The sequence below is a fragment of the Dermacentor silvarum genome, chromosome 11 (assembly GCF_013339745.2).
Source record: "Dermacentor silvarum isolate Dsil-2018 chromosome 11, BIME_Dsil_1.4, whole genome shotgun sequence".
NCBI lineage: Eukaryota > Metazoa > Arthropoda > Arachnida > Ixodida > Ixodidae > Dermacentor > Dermacentor silvarum.
Genome location: NC_051164.1, coordinates 47,356,011 through 47,383,592, shown reverse-complemented (window position 1 = coordinate 47,383,592; position 27,582 = coordinate 47,356,011). Strand labels below are relative to the sequence as shown.

At 49.1% G+C, this 27,582-nt stretch overlaps 1 protein-coding gene across 1 annotated transcript in view; it reads right to left on the bottom strand.

The window, feature by feature from the left end:
• Nucleotides 1-27,582, bottom strand: part of LOC119433973 (polycystic kidney disease protein 1-like 3) — a 139,368-nt gene that overhangs the window by 64,046 nt on the left and 47,740 nt on the right. The window contains exons 7-9 of the mRNA XM_049658296.1: nt 7,090-7,116; nt 4,365-4,391; nt 1,102-1,128 (exon numbers count right to left, since the gene is read on the bottom strand). Coding sequence (XP_049514253.1) covers nt 1,102-1,128; nt 4,365-4,391; nt 7,090-7,116 — 81 coding nt within the window. The remainder of the gene's footprint in view (nt 1-1,101; nt 1,129-4,364; nt 4,392-7,089; nt 7,117-27,582) is intronic.

Here is a 27,582-nt window from a genome sequence, read left to right as displayed (position 1 = left end):
GTTGTACAAGCCTTTCTTATTGCGGCGAATAACGCTACAGAAGCAGAAGGCATACTATTGTGCGGCTACCCAAACCCAAACCTCGTCCAAAATTGTAGATTGTCAGCGTTCACTTCAGCGGAGCCGTTCGTCGGGGTGCTATACTGCATCAGAATTTAAGATAACTTTATTAAATTTTTGAACAAGAAAGCTTTGAGTTGCTGTTATTTCTAATCGGCCTTGAGCATCAAACTCGTGAAGGAGAAGTGTTGATGTTCGTGTGACTTTTTAGTTAGCGCAGCAGGAGGCACCCACTGCTACACACGTGCAACGATCAATAGTGGTAGAACAACCAAAGCATCCGGCTGGAGTCAGCATTTTGACCGAAATACTTGATGCCGCAAGGGCGACAACTGCTTTCCAACATATCCTGCTGTCATTTGACACTACTTGTTGTTCCACGTTGATTACGTTTGTACTGCGCTCTAGCATTGTTGCGTTGCAATGACAGACAAGTCCCCCTTGTTAATATATTCGCTCCGTCGAAGCCATTTGTCATTGTTAGGTCAACAGTTCACCTGACAAAGGCAAGCTACTTTTGTTGAAACATTGGCTACGCCTATGTTTACTGCTGTTCAACCACCGTTGACAACTACTATACGTCTCCATCTCCCAGGGAAACTCTGTGAAGTACGCAACGACTTTGCAAGGTGCTGAACAATGTCTCCTACACATACTCCTGGAAGAACCTGCATGACGCCTTTGGAAAATCAGTATCCAAGCTAGAGCGTTGGTAGCCATGAGGAGACAGCATAAAGCGATACTTGCCTTGCGATAACCCAATAATTCACTCAGACTGAATGCGATGAAGTTCACTAGCAAGAATGCAGAAATGGGGGTGCCTTAATTTGTATAACGAAGGAGTAATGGAGCATCTTCTGAAGTTTGACAATGGCGAAATGCAAACACAGTTCGGGGAATTTAGAATGCACAGAAATGGAGCATCTTACCAACATTTTGTGCGAAAAGAAAATGAAATTACTGAGGAATTATTTCGAGGAAAGATACACGTTAACTAGGTGAATTTTGTTGTATAAATCGTAATGTTAACCGGATACTTACTGTGCCTGATGGCGCCGATTCCGGTGACTAAAAAAAAAAACGAAATAATACAGGAAAAAGGGCGTATTAATAACCTTCTAAGCAACCCTATTGCAAAACCCAGTATCCAGTGCCCAGTGCCATGCCTGATTATGGGCCCAGTGTCACGCGCTGGATACTGGGACGCTGGCAAGGCGCGGCATACTGGGAGGCGCTGGGCGCGGGGTACTGGGGCTAAATGCAGCTCTAGAGCGAGAAATACGTGGTGCCTGGCTATCTTATATATTTTTGCTAATACAAAAAGGAACAGAGAGCGCTGTAATGCAATAAAAAAGAAGGAAAAAAAAAGTAAAAGCAAAATTAGCCCGTAGGATTCGAACCTCCGACCTACAGATCCCAATCCCAGTATCTTACCACTAGGCCACAGCGTTTTTTTTTCTTTATTCCATTGGTATAACAGTCAACCACGTAGTGACAAATTCATAATTTTAGAACTGTTTCATGTGTAACAAGCCTTCCATACGGGGCACCCAATCGGGTACACACTTTTTCACTTTTTCCATTGCGAGAAATGAAATGAGAGACTCGCGAAAGTGCTCTATGGCAGGGCGAGCATCAACGTCTGCATGGCGAACAGCCATGCGTGACGTCCAAATACTATGCAGAGCCATTAACATAGTAATATCATATGGAAAACCATCCTCGTTATCAACCATTAGGTACCTTATTCCCTGTGCATCCAAAGGGAAATCCTTCTTTAAGGTCCTTTGCAGGACATCCCAGAAGAACACGCCATACCAGCATTCCAGGAACACGTGTTCAATCGTTTCAGGTTTCCGGACAAGAAACAGTGGTCACCCCACGGAACGAAGAACCCCTTATCAGAAAGCCAAGTCATAACTGGCAAAACGCCTGCATGTAATTTAAAGAAGAAGGTTTTCACCCCAGGACGCACAGGCATGCTTTTTACACGTTTCAGCACCTTGCGCCACTTTCCGCCCGAGAAATGAGTCCGGTACAATGGAATTGGGAGAACAATATCACATAAATCATTATACAATTTTTTACGAGACACTGCGCTTAAATATTCAATCGAGAAACGGGCCTCCAGGATGCGGCACGACTCAACAACCTCTTTAAGGTAACCCTGTAGTCCACTAGGCCACGGCGACTCGAGGTTACTGATTCATATTTTGCCATGTCAACGCGCAGACACAGTAGCAGCTTTGCACCGACGTCTCGCACAGACATGGTAGATGCGATATTGCCTTCAACTAAAACTTACGCCTCTATCAAAACGAAAAAGTTGTTGTCCGTATTGCATAGTATGCCTGGAAGTGCTGCAACACTGATTTGCTTTTGCGATTGGTATATTAACTACGAAAAAAGCCTTAAATGAACCGCCGACCCGGGATGTTGTACGGGCTGTTACTGCCGATTTTGACAGCCATTTCTTGTTCTTCGCGCAAATGAAATACAACATTTCCATAGCTCGACAATGCTTTTCAATCGACAGGTATGTTTAGCCTCATATCTCCGTCAGAGAAGCGGTCGGTTAATGCGGCTGGCAGCCTTCAGCAACAGCACACATAGGTAGCTTCATATCGGCGCTCATCGCTTGTTGTTCTGACACCGTAGACACGAAAGAATGGTCTGTTTAAAAACACCGATGGGAAAGCGGAACTACAGAGTGATTTATCCTCGTTAGACTTGTTGATTCCTCAGCCTAGACGGGCCGATAGAGTGTAGACGGACTCGGCGGGTACGGTAGGCCTAGCCTTCGGGGGAAGCAGACGATGTCGGTTTGGTTACCTGGCGAATGAGGAAATGTTTGTATTTGAGCTTCAGAATCTTTTAACTATTCTTTTTACTACACTAGGGAAAGTGGAAGCGTACGAATCGCCGCAGCTTTGGTGTCGGTGCGATAATATCAATCAGCGGCAGGCTTCCTGAGGTCCGTTCGAACGCGTCTGAACGGCTGCTGGGTTTCGTGTCGACTGTACAACACTGCGACAATTCGCAGTCATCGCTTGCGTACAAACTACTAGTAAACGAGGCGCAATCTGCGTTTGCGTAATTTCGTTCACGAATACAGCTATCCGCACAGTCAAAAGGAAAATGTACAAAGCGAAAGGGATCTGAAGTGTCGCATATGCATGGGCTAGCTCACGCACCTCTAGCTGCAACACCGCCGACACGAAACAGACATTTATGATCCCAAATTATAGCGCTACTTAGGACAGGAGTCTGTTTTTTAGACAGGAGATGCCCACGAAATTGTATCAAGCATTTAATATTCCACAGTGGCTATACTCCAGCAGTGCGGCACAAACGAAACCAGCGCAGTCTCCAGTACGATCCAGCGAACTCCAGCGACCATCAGTGTGTGTACCGCTCACACCAGTGCGCTCCAGCGTCATAGCAGTGAAACCAGCGTCTCGTCCAGCGTGACCCAGCATTTATCCAGCGATCTCACCAGTGTCGCAGTGACTCGCAGTGACTCCTAGCGTGCGCCAACGTCCCCAGTGCCAAAAAATGCGCTGGTTTCACACTGGAAGGCACTGGAAGACGCTGGTTTTTGCAATAGGAAACTGTGCAGTTTATGACGTTAGCGCTTCAACTTGCTCCTCTTGAGTTCTAAATACGTTATAGAATTCTACAAAGCATCTAGAGGAAGTTGCCAACGCGCAATGTTTTCAGATTTTTTTCTCTCTATAAATACAAATATTAGTTTTTAGCTTTCAGGCATCTCAGCCAGTTGCAAATTTGACGGATTTTGGAACGGTTCCCTCAGGAGACTACTAAATTGATAATTTTTCCACGTTGCACTCGTATTACGCGGCTGTTCTTCGCATATTTTAAGAATCCCTGTCATGTGCGCTTGAGCGAAATGTAAAGCAAAACGTAATCGACCAAGAATGTTCCCGGAATATATCTAGCAATTTCAAAGTAACGTACTGCGTAAAATAACACAAGAGAGGACAGAAAGCCAACACCAATAAGAAACTGCCAACTTTTATTGTAAGAAATGCTAGAAAACCAACTTAAAGGCATACTCGTCTCACCTGACATCCAGAAAATCCAGAATCCAGAACCTGACATCCAGACGTATCTTTCTATCTGCTCTTCTTGTATTTAGCTTTTTTTTTTCTTTAGTATCAATCAACTAGTCCGCAAATATCAATTTTTTCATTTATGGTAAAATATTTATTTTGTAAGTAAGATTATGCTGGCAAAGCGAAGAAACTTATTGTGCTGTAGACTTGGAAATTCTAGATGCTTACCGTTTCTGATCCCGTAGTTTCTGGAGTCTATCAGAAAGAATAAACATGGACGGAATTGGTTGCGCAACTATGACCTTTCGGTATTTATTCATAGAACGAGCAATGAACAGAAATTCAAGAGTGCAAAAAAGGTCTTTGGCGAGTATATGACATACGCGTTATAATATCAATAATTGCTGCTGTGATGGCATGGAAGCCGTTCAAAAATTGCCAGTCGGTATACTAGAGTGACGGGTGCAAACGGAAAAGAAGAGCCGTAAGTAAGACGGGAATAGACGCACAAATGAGTTTGGAAAATCTGCGGATTTGTAATACGTTCACGTGATGCATGGGGAGGATAATTATAGTTTAGTTTAATAAACCTTTCTGCTGCTGCGATGGATTTGTCACGACGGGAATGCCAGAGAGCAGCAAAACTGCAGCCCAAAAATATTGAGACTTTAGCATACGCTAAAGAGGATGAAGGCGAAAGCCTGCGCGGTTACGAGGCATTTCCTTAAGTTACTTTACACTCTTATTCGAATGGGCTGTTACTTCCTAATGTTTTGTCCCACCAAATTTCGAAGCGTTCGAGTGCCTTAATTCACTTAGCCTTAACACTAAAGGTCGTGGGTTGGAGTGCTAACACACCTAGGGTTAGATCTAGTAAACATAAATCCGCACGTTAGTGGCCGAATACATCGCCGTCACCGTAGCACAATTCGTTAGTGCAATGCACGCGTAATGCGGAGGTTGCGGGTTCGGCTCCCGCTGGCGACAAGTTATCTTTTCGTCAACTTTCATTTCCCTTTTCTTCATTATTTTCTACATTCTAATTTCGACTACACTTAATTTCCCCGATGTTTTCCTTGGCTTGAGTGTCTGTTGGCTTTATGTGGTAATGATTAACAAAATCGAGTCTCCCGGTTTCCCTTCTTCCTGTGGTAGATAGGTTACTTAAAACAAACCAACAATATTGTGCCACATCGCATTGTGGTGTACACCACATTACGATATGTGTGTTTTTGTGGTAAAAATTTAGGTAATAACCAATATTACTGCTTTTTAAAATTATTTTGTCCCAGGTAATAAATGCGGAGGGCAGCACGAGAGCCTTTGCAAATTGATTTATGACACTAGGTCGCCGGCATTGTGGGAGAGCCACTATTTCTGAAAAAAAAAAAATGTTGTCGCAGTTTCACCTGAAAGGCGAAGCATCAATTGCGATAGCAAATTTGTAGAAAGGCATACGGAGTGAGGATAGTAGTTTTATCAGCTGTATAAATTTCGACATGCAGCAGCACCAGCAACACGCAGAACTGTTGTCGACGCCGTCGCCGTTTTGCCCGCGTTCGCACAAAATGCGTGCGGCGTTGGTGACTGTTGCCGGAGCCTCTGATATAATAGGCACTTGGTGCCGCCGCTAAACGTCGCCTCCCTTCCCTCCCCCCCCCCCCCCCCGGCCTTTCGCGCGTCGGAAGAAGGCGCGTTTGCTCTATATATATGGTGATTGTAAAGGAGGAAACAAACGCCTACTTCTGCAGCCCTTAAGGGAGCACGGCGCAGAGAACGCGCGTTTGTTCTCCGCCGTGGGTTCACTCCCTGTGCAAGCGCGCGTCCCTCGCGCCCTTTCACGCGCACATACAGCGTTCGGCGCGCGGCGACCATTTCATCGCTATTGACGTCATACGGAACCTCACGGCGACGGCGACGCCGACGGCAGAAATCTGCTTTGGAGTGTCCACATAATTGCTATCGCAATAAAAAAAAATGATGGCGAATCTGTTTTAAAGCGCAAGTAAGAGTTCGAAATCTTGCGGCAGATTGTAAATATTCGCGGTAAAAGCAGCGCAAAAAATAACGGCAACACCGCAATACACAGGACAGACGCTGATCCTGTGTATTTCTCTGTTCTATGCTGCCGTTATTTTTTTAGCTGCTTTTACCTTGAAATCTTGAAACGTGTTGCTAGCAGACTTCAATATCGCAAGAATTGACGCTCTTGAGTTCGTAATAGAAGAGATCAAGATAGAAAATGGCTGACTTCCTAAAAAACCACTGTGTGTGCTCATGTAAGCACTTTCTGCCTGTTCAAGCAATCTACTCACGGAATTGGGATCGTATAGTCAACAACAATGGTTACCAATCCTGCTCCGCAAAAAACAACGCACTATATATCGCATAAACGTGGAAGCGTAGGCGATTTAGCGTTAAAAAATGACGTAGCGATTGAAATTTCAAAAAATGAAAGCTGACTTGCAACAGTTGAAAGACATCGCTCTTTTGTACTCTGCCTGCCTGTCATTTTTAAGTGTACATCTACACTGTGGATACCGTCAAAGGAAGCACGAATCTAGCAGCAGCGGTGAGAACATAAAAAGACTCACTGTCCGCGAGTAGAACGAGACTGGCCACTAGAAAATGGAAAGAGGGTAGAGGTTAACGATCGCCAGTCAACACTAAGTTTATGTGGTGTCGCAACAGGATAGGGTCTTGAATTTAAATCACATGGCAAAGCGAAGAAAATTAAAAGAACATTGTAAACGGTTTCACAGAAGGCGCTCATGTAAGCTAGGCGAATTTTTCTATTGTTTCTTGTAAAGCATAAGGCCGTGATAGAGACAAGGAAAACTGCTGGAGGAGTGTGTGCTAATAACAATATGTTGAAAGGAGAGTCATATGATCAAAACCTTTTTTAGTTGGTCTTTAATAATCACGAAGGAGTGTAAAAAAAAAAGAGACTTACCCTTTCCGGAGAAGTCATTCGTGACGGCTACAGGGTAGAAAGAAGGGAGAAAAAAAAATCAAACACACCTTAGTCTGGCGCATTCTATATATTCGGGAGGTCTCAATTAAATTGGGATAGGCGGCGAAAAAAAAATCACGCACCACTCCACTCCTGTGAAGGTGGATTATCAGTGAAGCAGTTTAGCGCACGACATGGAGGTGGCACAGAATTTAGATTAAAGCTATGAGTAAATTTTATTTCTCTTGAGCGGCGGCGGCTGTCATCCCGAAGAAAGACACATGCGGACACACTTTTATTTTGATCGGCGGTCATGATCGGCGGCACACATTCGCGTGGAACACTACCGCCACCTCGGGGAGCCGGAGGAAACTAGACACGCGCGACGGGACCGCCACGCCCGGAGAGCGGAAGGAAACTAGGCACGCAAGCGCTTGGAACGACGACGAAGGGAGGGCGGTGCGAGCGTGCGCATTCCCGATGCGGGTCGCATAGCGGCAAATCTTTGCGAAACCTGAGAGTCTGCTATTTGTAAAATGGTGCCTATTGACAACTAATCTACTGAAAATGCACATCCAAGTGCTGACACGTATTAGCTTTTGGATAGAAAGAAGAGATTTTGCATTAAATTGAGGAGGTGAGTTTTTGCACACGCGGATCTGTTGACGGACACGAAAAATGCATAGGATACTAGCCAGAGACAGCTTCGCTATAAAAACTGGAGCTATCGTCACTGATATTGTATTTTAGAAACATGACATACAATGTACGAAGGCAGATATGCCTCATTCCAACAGAACCCGACTGAGGAGTCGGCTGCGTGTGTTTTTTCGTACTATTTTATGTGAAAGTCTCCATATTTTATTATTTATTTTACCTGCTGCGAAATCAGCATTACTGAATATGAACGCTCGCTTATTCTACCCCTGTCTTCGACGACTTTTACGAGGAAAGAAATGAATGAACACGATTGCGATGACTAAGCCACCTCTTATAATAAGATGCACTTATTAGCCTATAACACACGATTTATTTGTGAACCAACAGAATGAAAAAAAAGGGAAAGTGTGCGTCTGAAGCCATTGCCGCTGTGCAAAGCACAAAAAATAAAAAAGCACAAGTGGAGATATTGTTTGTAATATTGACGCTCTGCCTGGGGAAGGAGGCACAAATTATTCTCCTGGCCGCTACACTTATATGTGACGCACACCAAAGAGGTCTAAAACAAATAGCCATACAGGAATGCAGTGGCATGCGATGAAAAAAAAAATGAAGTGACAGGCACTCCTCAAGGCAGTCTTCATTAACGTGCCTGCGGAACGTTGCCTCTAATTCGTCTACTCTTAGCGTGTGGGTCTGAATCGTTGGTTTTATTGCGATAGCATTATATGGATCATTCGAGGACGCTCGATGTTGCGCGTTCTCACGGACAGCATCGGGGCGAGAACGCGCGTGTGATGGCGAGGACAACAATAGGCCAATGGCCGTGCAAGAATGGGTCAAGCTGTGAGGAGAAACTGGGCACAGGCGATTGCATCAGCTTCGGGGGAGAGCATGGCATAAGCATTCTCAACATCATCACCAGCAGCAGCAGCATCATCATCATCGTGACTTGTTGGGTTAGCCGGTCGTGTCGTCGAACGCACTACCCTCGGAGAAGGCGGTAATGTCTGAAGAGTAGTACGAACGTTGATGCAGTGGAGAGGGCGTCGCACGGCAGAAGCAGTACTTAAATGTTGAGTCCCGGAAATGTGCGAACAACGCACTGCTCACTTGGCAGTTGTTCGGCCGGGCGTCGACGATGCGTTGTTTGGAAGAGGGAGCAGAAGAATTATACAAAGCTATTCGATGAGCTAGAGCAGAAATTGTCTGTGTGAGAGGGAGAGAGAGAGAGAGGATCATCAATATGAGATTAGGGATCTGTTTAGAGACATCAAAATCAATCAACGAGCAAAGCATATTCATGTTTCGCGTATGCCACAAATGTACGCAATGAGGGGTTCGTGAAAGCGACAGCAGCCACGCCTGCAACGCGCGATACATTGTGGTTTCGCACAAAAGCAAACGGTAGTTAACGTGTTACTCTGTATACTGCACGCAGGAAAACATTGTCATTCGAATGATGGAGGGTCTATCACAATTGAGTGTACCACAGTGTTTTTCACGGTAAATTTCAGGGTCATTCAATGGCAATCTATGGTTGGAGATAATCAGTTGATAGAATTTTCGCCGACCAGGCGTCCGCTGTTGCAGGCTTCCGCAGCGTTCGGTTAAGCGATAACAATGCCACTTTCAAGATGGTAACCTGCACTGTGTAGATATATGTGTTGGCCACTGTGGCGCGCGCATCGTCACTACGGAATGCGTAGGCATGCATCTTTTTGCGAGATTTAGTCGCCGCTGTAACGGCTGTCCACGTTTAGTGCCTGTGTTTGTGCTGCCCTAATGTCCGCGCCGTCTTTTGCATCTGATCTTGGCAGTGCGAGCTGGATGGTGGAGAGTGTGCTGCTTGCTCAGCTCCGTCTTACAGGTAAGTAAACTTTCTTTTTTTTTAATTGCGAGAGACTAATGGGAAAGCACCGCGCCCCTTTGTCGGGCAAGCCTGTCGACGCATCGTCGGCTTGCGCCGCTGTTTACGTACGCTTACAGTTCTTAGGCTGTTGCCAGTCGCACCACGGGCAATCAAACGGTGGCAGCAACATTTTTTTTTTTTTGAAATCAATGGTGGGTGCTGTTATATCCCCAGTTTCGGTTTCGTAATGGTTGTGACCGCTGCCGTCACGCCGTGCCCAACGTTGTAAGTGTAGCTTGCCATGACCTCTTTCCCCTCTAGAATTAAGCGGCAGTCTTTGTTTGGTCTCCAACCGAAGAAGTCGCACTTGTCTTTTGTGGCGCTTTGCGCCACGGCCGTTAGGCCTCTTACGCCGTAGCCCCCTCGTCCGGCCGTCCCGTCGAGACACTACAACATGTGCTACGGCTGTATTCGTGTGCAAAATAATGATGACACCGTAGAAAGAGCGGTTAACTACTATCTGTCATGCGGGTACGTCTGCTATGACACACAATAGAAGAGATGCTCAAAGAAATAAAAACGTAAATGAACTAAGAATGCTTCTTGATGGCAGGAGAAATTCTTGGGCAGGAGAAGGCTTGCGCGAGAACTACTTGCGGAAGCACGATACCTCTAGTGGCGCGGCCTGATCATCTACAATTTCGAACTAAGTACCAGTGTGCTTCAGTTAAGTGTACAACCGGTACAGTTGAAAGACAAGAAACACGACACTGACAACCTTTACGTTTCCTTACATTTTCGTTATTCATATACCGGGTGTTTCAGCGAACACTTTCAAAATTTTTGCAAGGTTGCCTGTGGCAGATATCACAATTAGTTCATGAGCTGGTCTACTCGAAGAGGCTTGCATTACTTGCACAAAAATTGAAATGTATAATCGACTCATTACCAAAAGTTCACTAATTAAGTTTTTACTAATTATCTCACGGATATTTCCATTAACAAATTCTAGCCGTGGTGTTCGCAATGCAGATGCACTTGGAACGAATTCTCAGGATTCGCCTTGCCTTCTCAGGATCGCCGTGCGAACTCCACGGCAAGAATTTGTAACTTGCAATATGGGCCATAAGGTAATTATGTTAAAATGTAATTAGTGATTTTTTGGTAATTATTCGAATATACATTTCAATTTTTTGTGCCATTTATGTCGGCCTCTTCAAGTAGACCAGCTCATGAACTATAATTGTGCAATCTGCCACAGGCAAGCTTCAAACATTTTTGAAAGTGTTCGCTAAAACACCCTGTATAACTTTTGTTATAGTTTCAGCAGTGACGCTTTTACATTATAGTGCACAAACAGGTGAATTGCACCTAAAGAAGAGATAATATATAGACCCTTTTGGAGGAGCAGTTTCCTCTAGAGAAACGGGATGGCGCTTTCGGGGAGCACCGCGAAAAAAAAAAGATAAAGAAAAAGAGATTATGGAGATGTATTACGAAAATGCTAGAATGAAAAACATGTACAGTACACCTGTATAAATAAAGCAGGCTAGGTGACGATTTGTCACCGCCCGGTTTCAAAGGGGGTGCCATTAAATAACCATCATCCATTATCGCACGTTGCCTCAGCGAAAGTGCAGGAATACGAAACCATTACCACTTCGGCCCTGCTTCTCTGCGATCAGCTGTGGGAAATGCAGGTGGGTGTTCGCTAACACACTTTGCTCCAGTCATGCTTAAAAAATGTGAAACAGCACAGGGAAGACGCGTGCAGTAGTTGGCTGCAAAAATAGTAACCCGCATATTAAGGAAGGGAATGAATCTTTATGTCTAAGTTCAGGGTCCACTGCTACGTTAGGACTGCCTGTGATGCGGCCCTTCGCGATGCACGGCTTTCCCCGAAGAATAAAAAAAGGAAAAACTCACTCATCAGCCAGCATTATATAGTTAACCTTCAAGGAGATGACTTCGCCGGGAACGTCGACAACAGTGAGTGCCGCTCGTTACACAGCTACAAAGGGAGTGGCGCCGATTCCTGGCACAGTAAGCTTCTGGCATCAGTATTTACACACATCCACCCGAGTGAAACACAACCTTACGCCCAATTTTAATGCGCCGAAGCATGAGTCACGGCGACTACGCCAACAACACACGAATGTTCGAAGCTGAAACTTCCGTGACGGTCCACAGCGTAAGCGAGTGACTAGTGGTAATACATCCCTGCTAAAAGCTCTTACAAGGTAGCGAATATCTACATTACAAGCCTGAACAGCAAGAACAAATCTATCGCAACTGAGCACACCCGCGAACGATCAGGCAGAAAATAAGCAATCATTTAATGACCGCAAAGGGAACCTTTACGGAGTGAGAAACGTGACAAGGCGCTGTTTCAAAGTATTTTCCAAATAAGGAACCACAAGCAAAACACACTGATCAATAGATTTTTAGCCCCGCTGTTAGTAGAAACATCGTATACGCTGTTAGCGCCATTCGGACAAGGCGTAATGAGCTCCGAAACCTCTTACATGTCCTCCGAAGCTGTGGCCAAAGCTTGGTGCCATCCCCTCATTTACCGTCTACGATAATTTCCGAACCAGATGTTTGCTGAGCCTCACATTGCGTCACGCACGTTCATTGTGAACACGAACTCAATGGAGGCAGCTGAGGCAAGCAATGGGCGCGTCACCACCGATATCAGAAATGGCAGCGCCTACGGGATCGCCGTGACAAGTGTCCTATAGACGAAATACATTGTTGAAATATATGTAACTGTGGGAATATATATGACATAGCAACAATCTCAAGCGAACCGTTCAAGCGCGTGAGATATGCTAGCTAAATTGCGGCGGGCCAGTACCTGTTACTTTTTCTCTGATCACAAAGCCCGCTTTGATGTTCAGATGGACTCGTACAATGAGAAACACCGTGACTGTGTGAAAGGTCTGCGAGGTTATTATTGCGATATCAATTGTATGGGGGAGGGGGTGGGGCGGGGGCAATCTAAGCGCATTTCTGCCGTCGCCGGCGTCGTCGCGGTGAGGTGCCGCATGGAGTCCAAGGGCGATAACGCCGCGCGCCCGAAGCTTTATGGGCGAGTCGAAGCGTGCGCAGGCAGCCGCCGATCGCGTCGCAATCTCGCCCGCGCGACCGAGAGGAAAACGGGCAGTCGACGCGCCGTCTTCCGTTGCGCGCGAGGCACGCAGTGTTGCGAGGCATCGGGGGAAGGGGAGAGAGGGGTTGGGGGCGGCATTCTACTCCGGCTGCAACTGCGTATGTGGTGGCTGCGCGCGGTCACGCGGCCGTATCCTGAAAGCGATCTGCCTCGGGGGCAGAGTCTATATAGGTGCGTCGGCGACTCGTAGCTTTGTGCGTGCTGTGTGTTCTCGGCGCTAGGTTTGCGTTGAAGCGACAGATAACAGCACGGAGGTCACTTCGCACGCTGCTGCTTCCGCGTTTTCTCGCGCCAGTATTATGGCAGCGAGTGTCCACGCTGCGAATGGCCACTGAAAACAACAAAACGATAGAGAAGCTACATCCCTCCTATATATATGATAGCACTGCTGTTCATGCAAGAGGAAAAGAGTGACTTATTATTGGTTAGCGATACCCATGACATGAATAGAGAGAGTAGAATTGAGTTGAACTTACAGCACCAGAGCGTGTTGGTTTGGCTTGCTTAATACAACGGAGGGAAAAGTGGTGGACAATATACCTTGCGTTTTGCTCTATGGAATAAAGCATGGCTTCGAATTCACTTTTGAACCTCATTACAAATTACGAGAACTTCAACTGGGACAACTGCGGGAACAGAAACAGCAGGACAGCAAGAACTTACTGTGACTGGTTCAGTAGTTTCTCGCCACTACAGTCAAGAATACAATAGAGCTAGCATCCTTACTCCGGTTTATACTATCGTCTATCAGTTCGCATTAGTGGAACAGCTGACTAAAATATTCATTCGTGGTAACCGAGCATATAACGGTGATAATGGAATGGGATAAAACTTACTGCTTCATGAGCGGTTGGTTTTGGTTTATGAATTCACCAAAAACCAGTATGTTGAAAGCTAAGAATTGGAATTTTTACACAAAGGAAACATATTTTTCTATTCTAATGACTTCCCCCTCTTATAACAAATGCTGGTGGTGGTCGTGGTGGTGATGTCGAAGCAGGCGGGGTTAGCCTGGCATACATAGCCGGCAATTGTTCCGCCTGATCCTCCTTCGAGTTAAGATCAGGGGTGTGTCACCAAGTGTCTATGAGCCCCGTGTCTCGCAGGAAGGCCAGCAGCAGTCGTTGCGCGCTCTTCCTGGTTGTCGCAGGTCCTCCGGGAAAAACGACGTCTTCATAGGTCCTGTGCGTAAGACCGCTCTTTTGTAGGCTGTCGATCATCGCTTTTCTTTCTTTGTCAAACTGCGGGGATATCCAAATGTAATGTTCGATGCCACCAATGTCACCACAGAAAGCACAGAATGGGGAAGCGCGAAGCCCAGTCTTGAATAACCAAGCTGTGGTGTACGGGGAGTCGGTCCTGATGCGGTATAAAAGCGTCGCTTCTTCGCGTTGCTTATAACAAACTTCGAGATTGTCCAATGCGCTATGATGGTGAGAAAAAGCTGCATTTCATAGTCAGCAACTGACCGCGCTTGGTCTTCATCTTCATCTTCATGGTATAGGAACAGCCTGATTTATTACTCATTAGTGATATCCAAGACATAGAATACAGCGAGTGGAATTGAGTAAAACTTACAGCGTCAGAGCCTGTTAGTTTGGTTTACTGAATACAATGGAATGTCCTCGCTTTGAATTCACTTCTGAACCTCATTACAAATTACTAGAACTTCAACTGGGACAGTTGCAGGAATAAACTCTATGTGTTCGAGGAACTTACCGCGACTGGCTCAGTAGTTTCTGACCACTAGAAACAAAGAAACCAATGCAGCCAGCATTATGCCTCCGATTTACATTAGTGTCTGTCATCTCGTATTACTGGACCAGTCTATCTCAAAATTCATTAGCCGAAACTCAGGTACCCATTAGTAATAGTGGAATGGGATGAAACTTACTGCACCAGGAGCGGTTGGTTTCCATCCCTGAATCCACCGAAAGACAAATTGATGGAAGACAAAGGATTGTGGATTTTACGCAAAGGAAACCTATTTCCGTATTCAGTTTTTAGAAAGTTCGAGATTGTCCATTGCGGTACGATGTGGAAAAACATGGGCTGTGGCTTAACTGAGTTATGCCGGGGTGTGCGTAGCGAGAGGTAAGATTAATCTTATTGTTTAGCTTGGTTCTCTCTATGGCTAAGTCTTTATCGTTTAGCTCCGTACGTCTGAGTGTTTATTTTGGTTGTTACCTCTCGTTAAGTTATGGTTAGATTAAAGACTAGACATCTTTAAAGTGTAACGCATTTATTTTGAAAGTCTTCATCTTGTTTCTCAATTGCCACAAAGACGGCGCGATGGTCGGTGAGGCGGGAGGATAAAGGGTTGTCGTCCAGTGACTTGAACACGTTTCGGGATCTATCCTCATCTGAAGCGCCCAGGCGAGCTATCCCCTCGCCTGGGCGCTTCGTACTTACGACACTTCTCGAGGTGTGCGGCTCGTTCCTCCTCCGTCTCCTCGTCTCGCTGCCTCCTCTTGGTATCGTTCCGACGACGAAGCCTGGCTTCTTTCAGTCTCTCCGACTCGCTTTCCATATCTGCCGACGAATCCCACCGAGCCGCCCCTTCTATATATACGATGCAACGCCGGCTGTTGTTGCAACGCGGTTTCACCGGCTCCTCCTCTGACGTCATGCCAGATGGTGCGGCTAGCCGCGCTGTCAGCTGCGGTGGTGGCTAGACAACGGCTCAGCTCGCGGTGCGGCCACCGGGCACAGCGAAACGGCGAGAATACGGTAAACGTAGCTCTTGCTACAAAAAGCTCCATTTCATGGTCAGCCACTCTCCGCGCTTGGTTTGGTAGATTGTGGTCACTGTAAACAACAAACCGATAGAGGCAGCTTTAATTCTTCCTATATATATTGTCACGAGCAATGTCAAATACAAAGACGATGTAGCGGGGCTGGATTACGCAGTCATCGCAGCCCGCGCCCACGGCTCCGGCAACCATGGTCCTTTCGCATCCCCTCGACCCCGGCACGTTTTGCGGCACGGACAAAAATGACGTCGACGATTGGCTCCTATTGTACGATCGCGTCAGCAAGCACCACTGGTGGGATGAGACCCTAATGCTCGCCAACGACACAGGTCGCGCGTGGTTTAACACGCACGAAGAACTCACAAGTTGGGACGTATGCAAAGAGTAGATGCTGGAATTGTTTGGCTGATCGGTCGCACGACAAATGACAGCCCGGCACGAGCTGGCGGCCAGAGCTCAGACGTCCACGAAATTGTACGTCGCCTACATTCAAGACGTGCTAGCCTTGTACCGCACAATTGAAAAAGACAAGCCAGAGGCGGACAAGGTTGGCCACGTGTTGAAAGGCATAGCTGACGATGTCTTCAACATACACGTGTGTAAGCACTGTAGCCGGCCGGTTGACTCCATCATAACAGCGGTTGAGCAAGAAAAAAGCAGGCGGATTACTCAACGCTTTGTCAGACTCCCGAACACAGCTGCGACCTTCTCGTGCGAATATCCCGTTACGCCCCCTCCGTTCTTGACGCCTAACAACTTGGCCAGGATTGTTCGCCACGAGCTCGAAGCCATGGCTCCAGCCGCTTATCAGGCACCTGCTCACGACCAATTGGCGACAATATCCCTCATTCAGGCCATCGTCCGTCAAGAGGTTGCAAATATGGGCGTCCTATTTCCGCAAACCACCCGTCACGCACCTCTGCCCATGTGCGCTTCCGGTCCTCACACTAAACACCACACCGCCTCAATTGTTGCTGCTGCCGCTTCCACTCCCCGGTTCACACCCCGCTACCGTAACCCATTTGAGTGGAGGGCACCAGACGATCGACCAATGTGTCGCGAAGATGTATACCTCTCGTTGATCGGAAAATTCCGTGGCGTAAACACAAAACGTCATACCTCATACCAGCTGTTTGATAGCTTCGCCGAGCTGGGGGAGAGAGAGCTGAGAGAGAGTGAAATCAGAGTACAAAATAGCATCGCGCAGCATAGCGGATACGAGGTGGAGAGGAGGTGTGAGGCATGTGGTAGTGGGACGCGTAGAGCTGCTGCCGACGCCGATCGCGTTTCCCCGCGTATACGCCGAACGCGCTTGGTATCCGTAACTGCAGCCGATGCCTCTGGAGGCGACTCGGCCGGTTTTGACCAGAGAACTGGACACTAGTTGCTTCCGAAAGACTGAAGCAAGAACTAGGGAAGCTGAAACCAAGCGTCGTAGAGGAGAACATCCCGACTTTAGATTGAGGGAAGCCGAGAGTTCGCATAAGCGAAGAAATGAAGATCCGGAAGCTTGTGAACGTGGCCGGTAGAATTAATCGCGATACTACGCAAAACGTCGCGAAGTAACCCTGAGCGCCAGGAAATGAAATGGGTGGTTTGCCGCTACTTTACTAGGCTTTCCCCAGCGCCGCTGGTCTGCGGTGTTTGCGGTAGCAGAGCCACGCATAATTTTATGCAACGCAGCGTTGGTCGGAAAACGCCTGGTTCACAATTGACGGCAAACGGCATATCTTACTTTGCTATCAGGTGTAGAGCATATATATATATATATATATATATATATATATATATATATATTATACTTAGTGACGTCCCAGGCTATCATATCTACAAGGAAGACCCGCCTGGCAACTCATTCAGTTCATTCTAAGACTGCAATGGGTAGACCACGGGAATGAAAAACACCGGGAGAACAGCGTGAATACAATGCTCGACCATGTGTGGCGTTTGACCAAGCTTCGCTGGGAATTCACGGTCGCAGGGTGGGGGTGGCGGCCAATTTTTTCTTGCTCTCACGTCGGGTGCATTTCACGCCACTGCCACAATCGTCGGTATTACCGACCACGCTTCCCTGGTGACCGCCACCAAGATCGTGGCCCGTATTCTAGCACATCTCTTCTCGACGATCACCTTCCGGCCCGTGCACCTCACCGTATATCTTCGCGCTCAGAATCGATCCGCGCCGATATTGCCGCACAAGGACACTGGTCTAGCCGATCGCCGTCACCTCACGGTCGCCAGTCGTGCTCCCCTCAACGCCGTCGACCTCCCTCGCCGGCTTACTCTGACACTACCTGTGAAACTAGCTAGTGCAGCTCTGGGAGGTGAGGCTGCACTGACGACAAGGACCGCAAAACCTCTATTGACCCCTACTTGAAGACGTAATTTGCTTGGTGCTCTCGTCGACAGTGTGACCGTTACTGCTCTCATTGATCCTGGGGCCCAGATACCTGTTATGAGTTCTACGCTCCGATGCCGTCTACGAAAAGTGCTGACACCTGGCGTCTCTCGTACTGTGCGAGTAGCTGACGGCACCCGCACACCGGTTCTTATGTGCACTGCCCGCGTTACTGTTGCCGGTCACAAAACTTCAGTTCTCTTTGCTGTTCTCGACGCTTGCCCACATGTCATTCTTGGTAATGACTTCTTGGCCGCCGACTCTGCCCTCATCGATTGTTGTACTGTCATTTTGCGGCTCGAACTGCCATTGTGTCCTGATGACGCCGCATCAAGTAACACTCGCCCACGTTCTGTGAAGTTTCTACGACTACCCGTTCAAGCTGCTACCTATGTCCTGTGGGAAAAACGCCTCGGTCTCGCGGTCCACGGCCACAGCTCCAGTCGCGGCCGGCCACGCTCAAGAGCGCCCAGTCGTAGCTCGCGCGTTCTTCGTACCACTGCTCGCGCGTCCGTCCTCATATTTGTCCACTATTCACGTCAGCGTTCCCACACTGCCCCTCCCTCTGCGAGGGCGTTGACGGCACTGGCCCACGGTGGTAGAACCCGGCGGCACGGACGTCGAGAGATGCCGAGACGCCATGGGCGACGACGCTACGCGCTCGCTGAGCACGGCCACGATCACAACAAAAAGTTGTCGCAGTTTCACCTGAAAGGCGAAGCATCAATTGCGATAGCAAATTTGTAGAGAGCTATACGGAGTAATCTTACACGCCTGCCACAACGAGCCGACCGCTGGGCACTTGGGCTACACTCGCACATTGGCACGGACCCAACATACGAACCGCCGGAGGTCAGTTGATGACACCTGTTGGGAAATGTACAGCCCGACTCTTAATCGCCGGTTCAACCTTTGTCGCCACCCTCGTCATTCTTTCTGAGTGTTGCAAGGAACTTATATTGGGGATGGATTTCCTGCGTGAGTATGGTGCCGTGATTAACATCCGCGACAGAAGCGTCACCTTTGCAACGAACTCGGATAATGTCACGCATGAGGAGCATCCACAACGTCGCTTACGTATAGCTGCAGACGACGTGATACTTTTGCCGCGGAGTTGCTCTCTCGTACCCGTGCACTGTGACAGCTTGCAGAATGGGACTGGAGTCGCTGAACACATCAATGCGCTAGCACTGAATTGCGGCGTATCCATTGCCAGAGCACTTATTAATGTAATCGACGGCAGCGCGGAACTCTTGCTGACGAATTTTAGTAAGGAGCGTCGACACATCGTGAGAGGCACTGCTGTCGCTTATTTCGAAGAAGTAATACCGACAGAAGACTGCCACTTAGCGCAGGAGACGACATCTACGATCCCCACAGCTGCGCCTATTGTAGACGTTAGTTCGACGTTAACGGCCGTTGAGCGAGACCGTCTTCTTGAGCTCATCAACCAGTACCAAGGCTGTTTCTCATCTGCGTCCAAAGTTGGTCAAACGCCACTTACCAAACATCGCATCATTACTGATGTCGATGCCCGACCTATTCGACAAAACCCTTATCGCGTGTCCCCAAAGGAACGCGAGGCAATCCAAAGACAAGTGAAGACGATGCTGGAAGATGGCGTTATTCGACCATCTAATAGTCCTTGGGCGTCACCTGTAGTTTTAGTGAAAAAGAAGGACGGTAGCCTGCGCTTCTGCGTAGACTATCGGAATCTCAATCAGGTCACAAAGAAGGACGTTTACCCACTGCCACGTATTGATGATTCCTTGGACAGGTTGCGAAACGCGTGCTACTTTTCCTCAATGGACTTGAAAAGCGGTTATTGGCAGATCGAAGTGGATGAGAGAGACCGTGAGAAAACCGCCTTTGTGACGCCTGACGGACTTTATGAATTTCAGGTACTCCCCTTCGGTTTGTGTTCAGCGCCAGCCACATTTCAGCGTCTAATGGACACTGTGCTCTCTGGACTTAAATGGCAAACATGCCTGGTGTACCTGGATGACGTGATTGTCTTTTCGGCAACGTTCGACGAACACCTACGAAGGCTGAAAACTGTTTTTGAAGCAATACGATCTGCCGGTCTCACGTTAAAGCCTGAAAAGTGCCATTTTGCTTTTCAAGAGCTCCAGTTCCTCGGTCACGTCGTCAGTAACCAAGGAGTCCGACCTGATCCGGATAAAATTGCTGCCGTCGCTAATTTCCCGACCCCATCCGACAAAAAGGCCGTGCGACGTTTTCTGGGACTATGTGCATATTACCGGCGATTTATTGCGAATTTCTCACGCATCGCGTGGCCATTAACACAGCTCACCAGAGAAGATATACCTTTCACTTGGGGCGAAGACCAGCAGCGGGCATTTCACGAGCTCCGGCAACGTATGCAAGCGCCTCCCGTGCTTGCACACTTCGATGAAGACGCCCCGACGATATTGCACACAGACGCTAGTAATGTCGGTCTAGGGGCGGTGCTCGTACAATGGCAGGACGACAGCGAAAAGGTGATTGCTTACGCCAGCAGGACACTGTCCCGAGCGGAGGCTAACTACTCCACCACTGAAAAAGAATGCCTCGCAATGGTATGGGCAGTTCTGAAATTTCGTCCGTATTTGTACGGTCGGTCTTTCACCGTTATTAGCGATCACCATTCGCTCTGCTGGCTCATTAATTTGAAAGATCCTTCCGGCCGGCTCGCACGTTGGAGTCTTCGACTCCAAGAGTTCGACTTTACTGTCGCATACAAGTCAGGAAAACGGCACGCAGACGCCGACTGCCTTTCTCGGTCTCCTGTTGAGACGGCAGCACAAGACGATGACGACACAATCTTTCTGGGACTCGTGGACACTGCCGATCTTTCACGCCAGCAACGGGATGACATTGAATTGCTGCCGCTGATTGATTACCTGGCAGGACGAACCAACAGCGTGCCGAGGCTATTTACAAGAGGGCTGGCGTCATACTGCTTGCGCCGCAGCGTACTCTACAAGAAGAACTTCTCTCCTAGCGGCAGCAACTACTTACTCGTTGTTCCCTCATCGCTTCGACGTGAAATCTTACACGCCTGCGACAACGAGCCGACCGCTGGGCACTTGGGCTACACTCGCACATTGGCACGGATTCGGCAGAATTACTACTGGCCGAGACTTGCTGCAGTCGTTAAGCATTATGTTCAGACATGTCTGGATTGCCAGCGCCGCAAACCGCCTTCCGTCAAGCCAGCCGGCCTTCTGCACCCTGTTCAAGTACCTGCCACACCATTTGCACAAGTAGGCATGGATTTTCTGGGCCCCTTCCCAATGTCTACTACCGGCAACAGGTGGATAATCGTCGCCACGGATTATCTCACTAGATATGCCGAGACAAGTGCTCTGCGACGGGGAACAGCAGATGAAGCGGCGCATTTTTTTCTTCAATCCATCGTTTTAAGACATGGCGCTCCGGCAGTAGTCATCACGGACAGAGGTACTGCGTTCATGGCCAAGTTTTTGGACATCGTTCTACGTTTAAGTGGTACCGCCCACCGGAAGACCACGGCCTATCACCCTCAAACAAACGGGCTGACAGAACGACTCAACAGGACACTGGCTGACATGATAAGCATGTACGTCGATGTAGAGCACAAGAACTGGGACGAGGTTTTACCCTATGTCACCTTCGCGTACAATACGGCTCGTCAAGAGACCACTCACCAGACACCCTTCAGCCTCGTGTACGGCCGTGAGGTTACGACAACATTAGACGCAATGCTCCCTCATGAATTTGATGACAACGAGACGGGTGCTGAAGAGATCACACAGCGAGCAGAAGCAGCTAGGCAGCTTGCGCGTTGGCGAATCCACGAACAACAGGAATGTGACGCCAGACGCTACAATCTTCGGCACAGACCCGTAACATACAACATCGGCGACAAAGTGTGGGTCTGGACACCTATTCGTCGGCGTGGGCTCTCTGAAAAGCTCCTGCGCAGATACTTCGGGCCCTACATAGTTCTTCGACGCATCAGTGACGTCACCTACGAAGTCGTTCCGGATGGCTCTCACTGTTAAAAGCGCCGACGGCATTAACCCGAAGTCGTTCACGTGCTTCGTATGAAGCCGTACTATGAAGACTGACAAGACTGCGCAGTTTCTTTTTCTTTATCGCAGTTTGCCAAGCCTCTGTCATCGGGACGATGATTTCTTTTCTATGGGGGGAGCCAATGGAACAACTATACTGCCGCGGGTATGTGCCAGTGGGGACAAGGTTGAAGCAGCGCGGGCTTTTAGGTTAAGCGTGGAGACGAAGAAGACGTTGTTGGTTTTTCTTTGCGACTGATAAAGTGTCTTTGTTGGTGCTGCTCCGCGTCCTCGTCGATCCCACGTCGTTACAATATTAGCTTTATCAGTTGTATAAACTTGGACATGCAGCAGCACCGGCAACACGCAGAACGGTTGTCGACGCCGTCGGCGTTTTGCCCGCGTTCGCTCAAAATGCGTGCGGCGTTGGTGACTGTTGCCGGAGCCTCTGATAAGGCACTTGGTGCCGCAGCTAAACGTCGCCTCCCTTCCCTTCCCTCCCCCCCCTCCCCCACGGCCTCTCGCGCGTCGAAAGAAGGCGCGTTTGCTCCACATATATGGTGATTGTAAAGGAGGAAAGAGACGCCTACTTCTGCAGCCCTTAAGGGAGCATGGCGCAGAACGCGCGTTTGTTCTCCACTGTGCGTTCACTCCCCGTGAAAGCGCGCGCCCCTCTCGCCCTTTCACTCGCACATACAGCATTCGGCGCACGGCGACGATTTCATCTCCAATGACGTCATACGGAACTTCACGGCGACGGCGACGACGACGGCGACGCCGACGGCAGAAATCTGCTTTTGAGTGTCCATATAATTGCTATCGCAATAAAAACACAACAGCCCTAGGTGGTCGAACCCGGCGGCATGGACGACGAGAGATGCCGAGTCGCCATGGGCGACGACGCTACGCAGTCGCTGAGCATGGTCACGATCACAACAAAGACAAACACACACACATCGCAGCTCCGCGTTGCAAAATCACTCGCTCACTCCGCCACGTCGTCACAGCGAGCACACCGCAAGGCACAAAATGAGGAGAAGCGACGAGTCAGCGGCAGGTGGTGTAGTTGGTCGTGAGCACAACGGGTGCAAGCATTCGCTAGCGCCATTCGTTCCTCCATGGATAGCGCTTTTCCCCGCAGCGGCGTTGCGAGGGCGTTGACGGCACTGGCCCACGGTGACTGGCAGAGACGGCATAGCACTCCTATCGGCGGGCGAACCTTGGAGACTGGTAATGCACCGAACGAGGATCGGCGGAGCCGTCGAAGGCGAGTCACCGAGGTCTTCGAGAAACCCGCAGGCCCTAAACCTGACTGGCTTCCATGAAGGACTCCTCGGGAAGATTGAGCTGACCAGGTGGTGGAGCTTCGGAGTTGCGGTCTTGCAGGAACTTAAGGCCCTAAACCATGTTAAGGTCTTTCAGGATCCGAAAGGCCCTTAACCGTCCCCTGGGCACACCTGGTCTAGTTTTCTTCTCCTACCTCGTTCTGACGAGTGCACACAGCAGATCGTCGGAAGGAGCCGCCGGCCGTTCAATGCCTTGCCACCGGAGACCACACCGCGCCGCAGCAGAGAACCACAGAACCACGCACCGAGGGACGGGGCCGCTCTTGAGGTGGTGTTAGCGCGATTGCGCGCATAATGTCACCTGCACTGGCGATGTCCTTCTCGAACGGCGGCGCAGGGAGCTGCAGCAGCGCGTAGAAGACCACGCCACCACCAGTACCCACGCCAGGCGCGACGATGGCGACGGAGAAGGAACCGGCGGAATCGCACGTCATCGAACGCCAGAGGTGCAGCTCGCACCACGGAAATGGTCACGCGCCATGGCCTGGTAGGAGTCGCTCTAGCCGAGGAACGGGTACTTCCAGTCTTCTCCACGGCCATGGTTCGTCCCGGAACGCAGCCGGGGCCCTACGTTACGGGCGCCAATGTGGAAAAAACACCTCGGTCCCGCAGTCCACGGCCACAGCTCCAGTCCCGGTCGGCCGCGCCCAAGGGCGCCCAGCCGCAGCTTGCGCGTTCCTCGCACCACTGCTCGCACGTCCGTCCCCTTCTTTGTCCACAGTTGGCTCCTATCCACTATTCACGTCAGCGTTCCCACAGTCCTTATGTCACCGTTTCTCCCAGTCCCTGCAGGTGACTATGTGGTCGTTCTCTTCACAAATCTGATCCTCTGGCACAACGTCGCACTTTCTTATACCGTAGCGGTTTTTGCCAATTACAGAACGTTGCTTTCAGTCCTCAAATTTTCTACTTCGACCCATAGTCTTCCTCAAGGAATTTCACTAGCCGAACAGTCACCTCGGGAATAATGTACTGCTTCAGTATTCGCTGCTGACGCCGAGACCGTGACCCAACCTGTCATACCGGCGCCAACCAAGGCACTTCTGGACAAAATGATATCCTCCGACCTCTTACATTCGCAAAGTTAAGCACTCCGTGGTATCCTATTTTCTTACCTTGACGTTCTTGATGTTGACAACAGTCCACTAGGCCATACACATGTCGTGCCCCACCGCATCGACACTAGAGACGCCAGCCCCCTTCACAAGCACCCTTACCGAGTGTCTCGCTCTGAGCGCCAAGTCATCCAAAGGGAGGTAGAGAAAATGCTAGATAAGATGTGATAGAGCCTTTTTCTGGCCCTTGGGCATCATCTGTAGTGCTTGTGAAGAAGAACAACAGCTGGCGGTTTTGCATCGATTATCGCCATCTCAATCGGGTAATGAAGAAGGATGTGTATCCTCTCCAACGAATTGATGATGCGCTCGACTGCCTCCATGGTGCCAAATATTTCTCGTTGCTAGATCTCCGCTCGGGATACTGGCAAATTGCCGTCGATGACCGCGACCGCGAGAAGACCGCCTTCATCACACCCGACGTCCTCTACCAATTTAGGGTCATGCATTTGGATTGTATAATGCCCCTGCAACTTTTGAACGCATGATGGATGCTCTCCTACGCGGTCATAAATGGTCGACCTGTCTTTGTTATCTGGACGATGTCATCGTTTTCTCGCCCAGCTTTGACATCCGCCTCCCTCGTCTGTCGGCCATTCTCGACATTCTCGGTCGGGCTGGCCTCCAGCTCAATTCATCTAAGTGCACCTTTGGGCACCGCCAGATCAAATTACTTGGACACCTAGTCGACGCTACTGGTGTCCAACCGGTCCCTTACAAAGTGCGTGCTGTCCGCGAGTTCCCGGTTCCACGGTCTACGCAGGAAATACGCAGCTGTCTTGGTCTCTGCTCCTACTTTCGCCACTTTGTTCTCAACTTCGTGGACATTGTTTGATCCCTCGTGAACCTACTCAAAAAGGGTGCGACCTTTTTTTCGGGTGCGGAACAAGTGACTTCCTGCCCTCACTTCACCGCCTGTGCTGGCTTATTTTGACCCAGCTGCTAGAACAGAGCCTCGCACCAACGCAAGCGGCCATGACATTGGCGCTATCCTGGTCAAAACACCGAACGGAAGCAACCGTGTGATAGCGTATGCTAGTCGTCTCATGTCGCAGTCGGAAAAGAATTACACCATTACTGAGCGGCAGTGCCTAGCTCTCGTCCGTGCTGTCGTGAAATTCCGTCCGTACCTATATGGACGGTCGTTCGTGGTCCTAACAGACCATAATGCGCTCTGCTGGCTCACAACACTTAAAGGCCCCACAGGGAGGCTCTGCCGTTGGGCATTACGATTACAGGATTACGCGCTCGCGGTAGTGCACAAATCTGTCAAGTTACACAATGACGCCGACTGCCTATTCCGCCACCCCGTTGAACCATGCAACTCCACTGAAACAGACCCTGACACCTACGTCTTAGCAATAACAAACTTCATCCACGTGGCCGATGAACGACGTAAGAGATCCATCGTTGCTCTCTCTTATTGACCGTCTGCAATCCGGCACCCTCGACCCTTCACTCAACATTGTCTTGCTGCAGGATAGCGTTCTTTATCGCCGCAACGTGCACCCCGACGGCGCAGAACTCCTGCTCGTTGTCCCGCATCATCTGCCCAGGGATGTCTTCGTCCAGTTTCATGACGCCCTCCCTTCCGGGCGCTTAGGCGTCTCCAAAACTTATGATCGCATACGACTACCTATTTTTCTTGAAGGGTATTTTATCATTCCGTTCACCGCTACGTAACATCTTGTGACCTGTGTCAGCGTCGCAAGAAACCTGCGACTCAACCTGCTCGTCTGCTTCGGCTAATTGACGTTCCAACCGAGCCGTTTTATCGAGTGGGCCTGGACTTGCTCGGTTCCTTTCCAATTTCCACGAAAAGCAACAAATGAATTGCAGTCGCTACAGATTATACTACTCGATATGCAATTACTCGAGCGTTGCCAACCAGCTGCGTCACAGACGTAGCCGACATCCTACTGTACGACGACATCCTCCAACATGGTGCTCCCCGTCACCTGCTCACAGACCGCGGTAGCTGCTTCCTGTCTCCTGTGGTTGATAATCTACTTCGATCATGTGCTACTCATCACAACTTCGTCACCTCATATCATCCTCAAACCAATGGAATCTCCGAACGCCTAAACCGTACACTGACTGACATGCATTCCAGGTACGTTTCCGGTGACCACCATGATTGGAACGTCGCCCCAGTTCGTCACAATTGCATGCAATTCATCGCGTCATGAAACTGCCGGCTACTAACCCTTCTGTCTTCTATTTGGACGCCATCCCTTATTACCCTTTGACACCTTGCTCACTTCTGATCCGGCCTCCACGTCCACGACTTCCTATGCGCAAGATACCATCACGCATGCGCTCGCGCTCGTGCGCTCGCGTGGACTCCTGTGCGCTCGTCGCGTGCACAGTAGTCCGCGCTCAGCTCTCGTCATCGCAGACCGCACTTAAGTCCATTTACGATCGTCGATACCGGGATACTGATTTTCAACCGGGTTCCCATTTTTACCACAACAAGCACTGGGACGGCGCTTCACCGGCCGGGGTTAATGTCACGAGCAATGGCAAAGACAAAGACCTTGTAGTAGGGTTGGGTCAGAGCTTCGTCCTGTCGGACTGAAAACCAGCTGAAACCTGTGTGCTCTGTGCAGTCTTGACTAGACAAGTGCTAGCCGTTTAATGTTAAGTAAATACTCCTCGTAACAATAACATAGCATTTCTGTTCATGTAATAGGAAAATGCTGATTTATTATTGGTTAGCGATATCCATGGCATAGAATCAGAAGAGTGGCATTGAGTTAAACTTACAACGTCAGAGCCTCTTGGTTTGGTTTCCTGAATACAACGGAAGAAAAAGTGGTACATAATATACCTTAGGCTTGTACATAGGCTTGTACATAGTACAAGCCTATGCCCCAACCTCTAGTCACGATGATGAAGAAATAGAACAGTTTTATGAAGATGTTGAACTAGCAATGAGAAAGGTGCAAACTCGGTATACTTTAGTCATGGGCGACTTCAATGCAAAAGTGGGGAAAAAGCAAGTTGGTGAGCAAGCCATTGGCAACTACGGCATCGAATCTAGGAATGCAAGAGGAGAGATGTTAGTAGAATTCGCGGAAAGGAATAGGCTCCGAATAATGAATACCTTCTTCAGGAAGCGCAGCAACAGGAAGTGGACCTG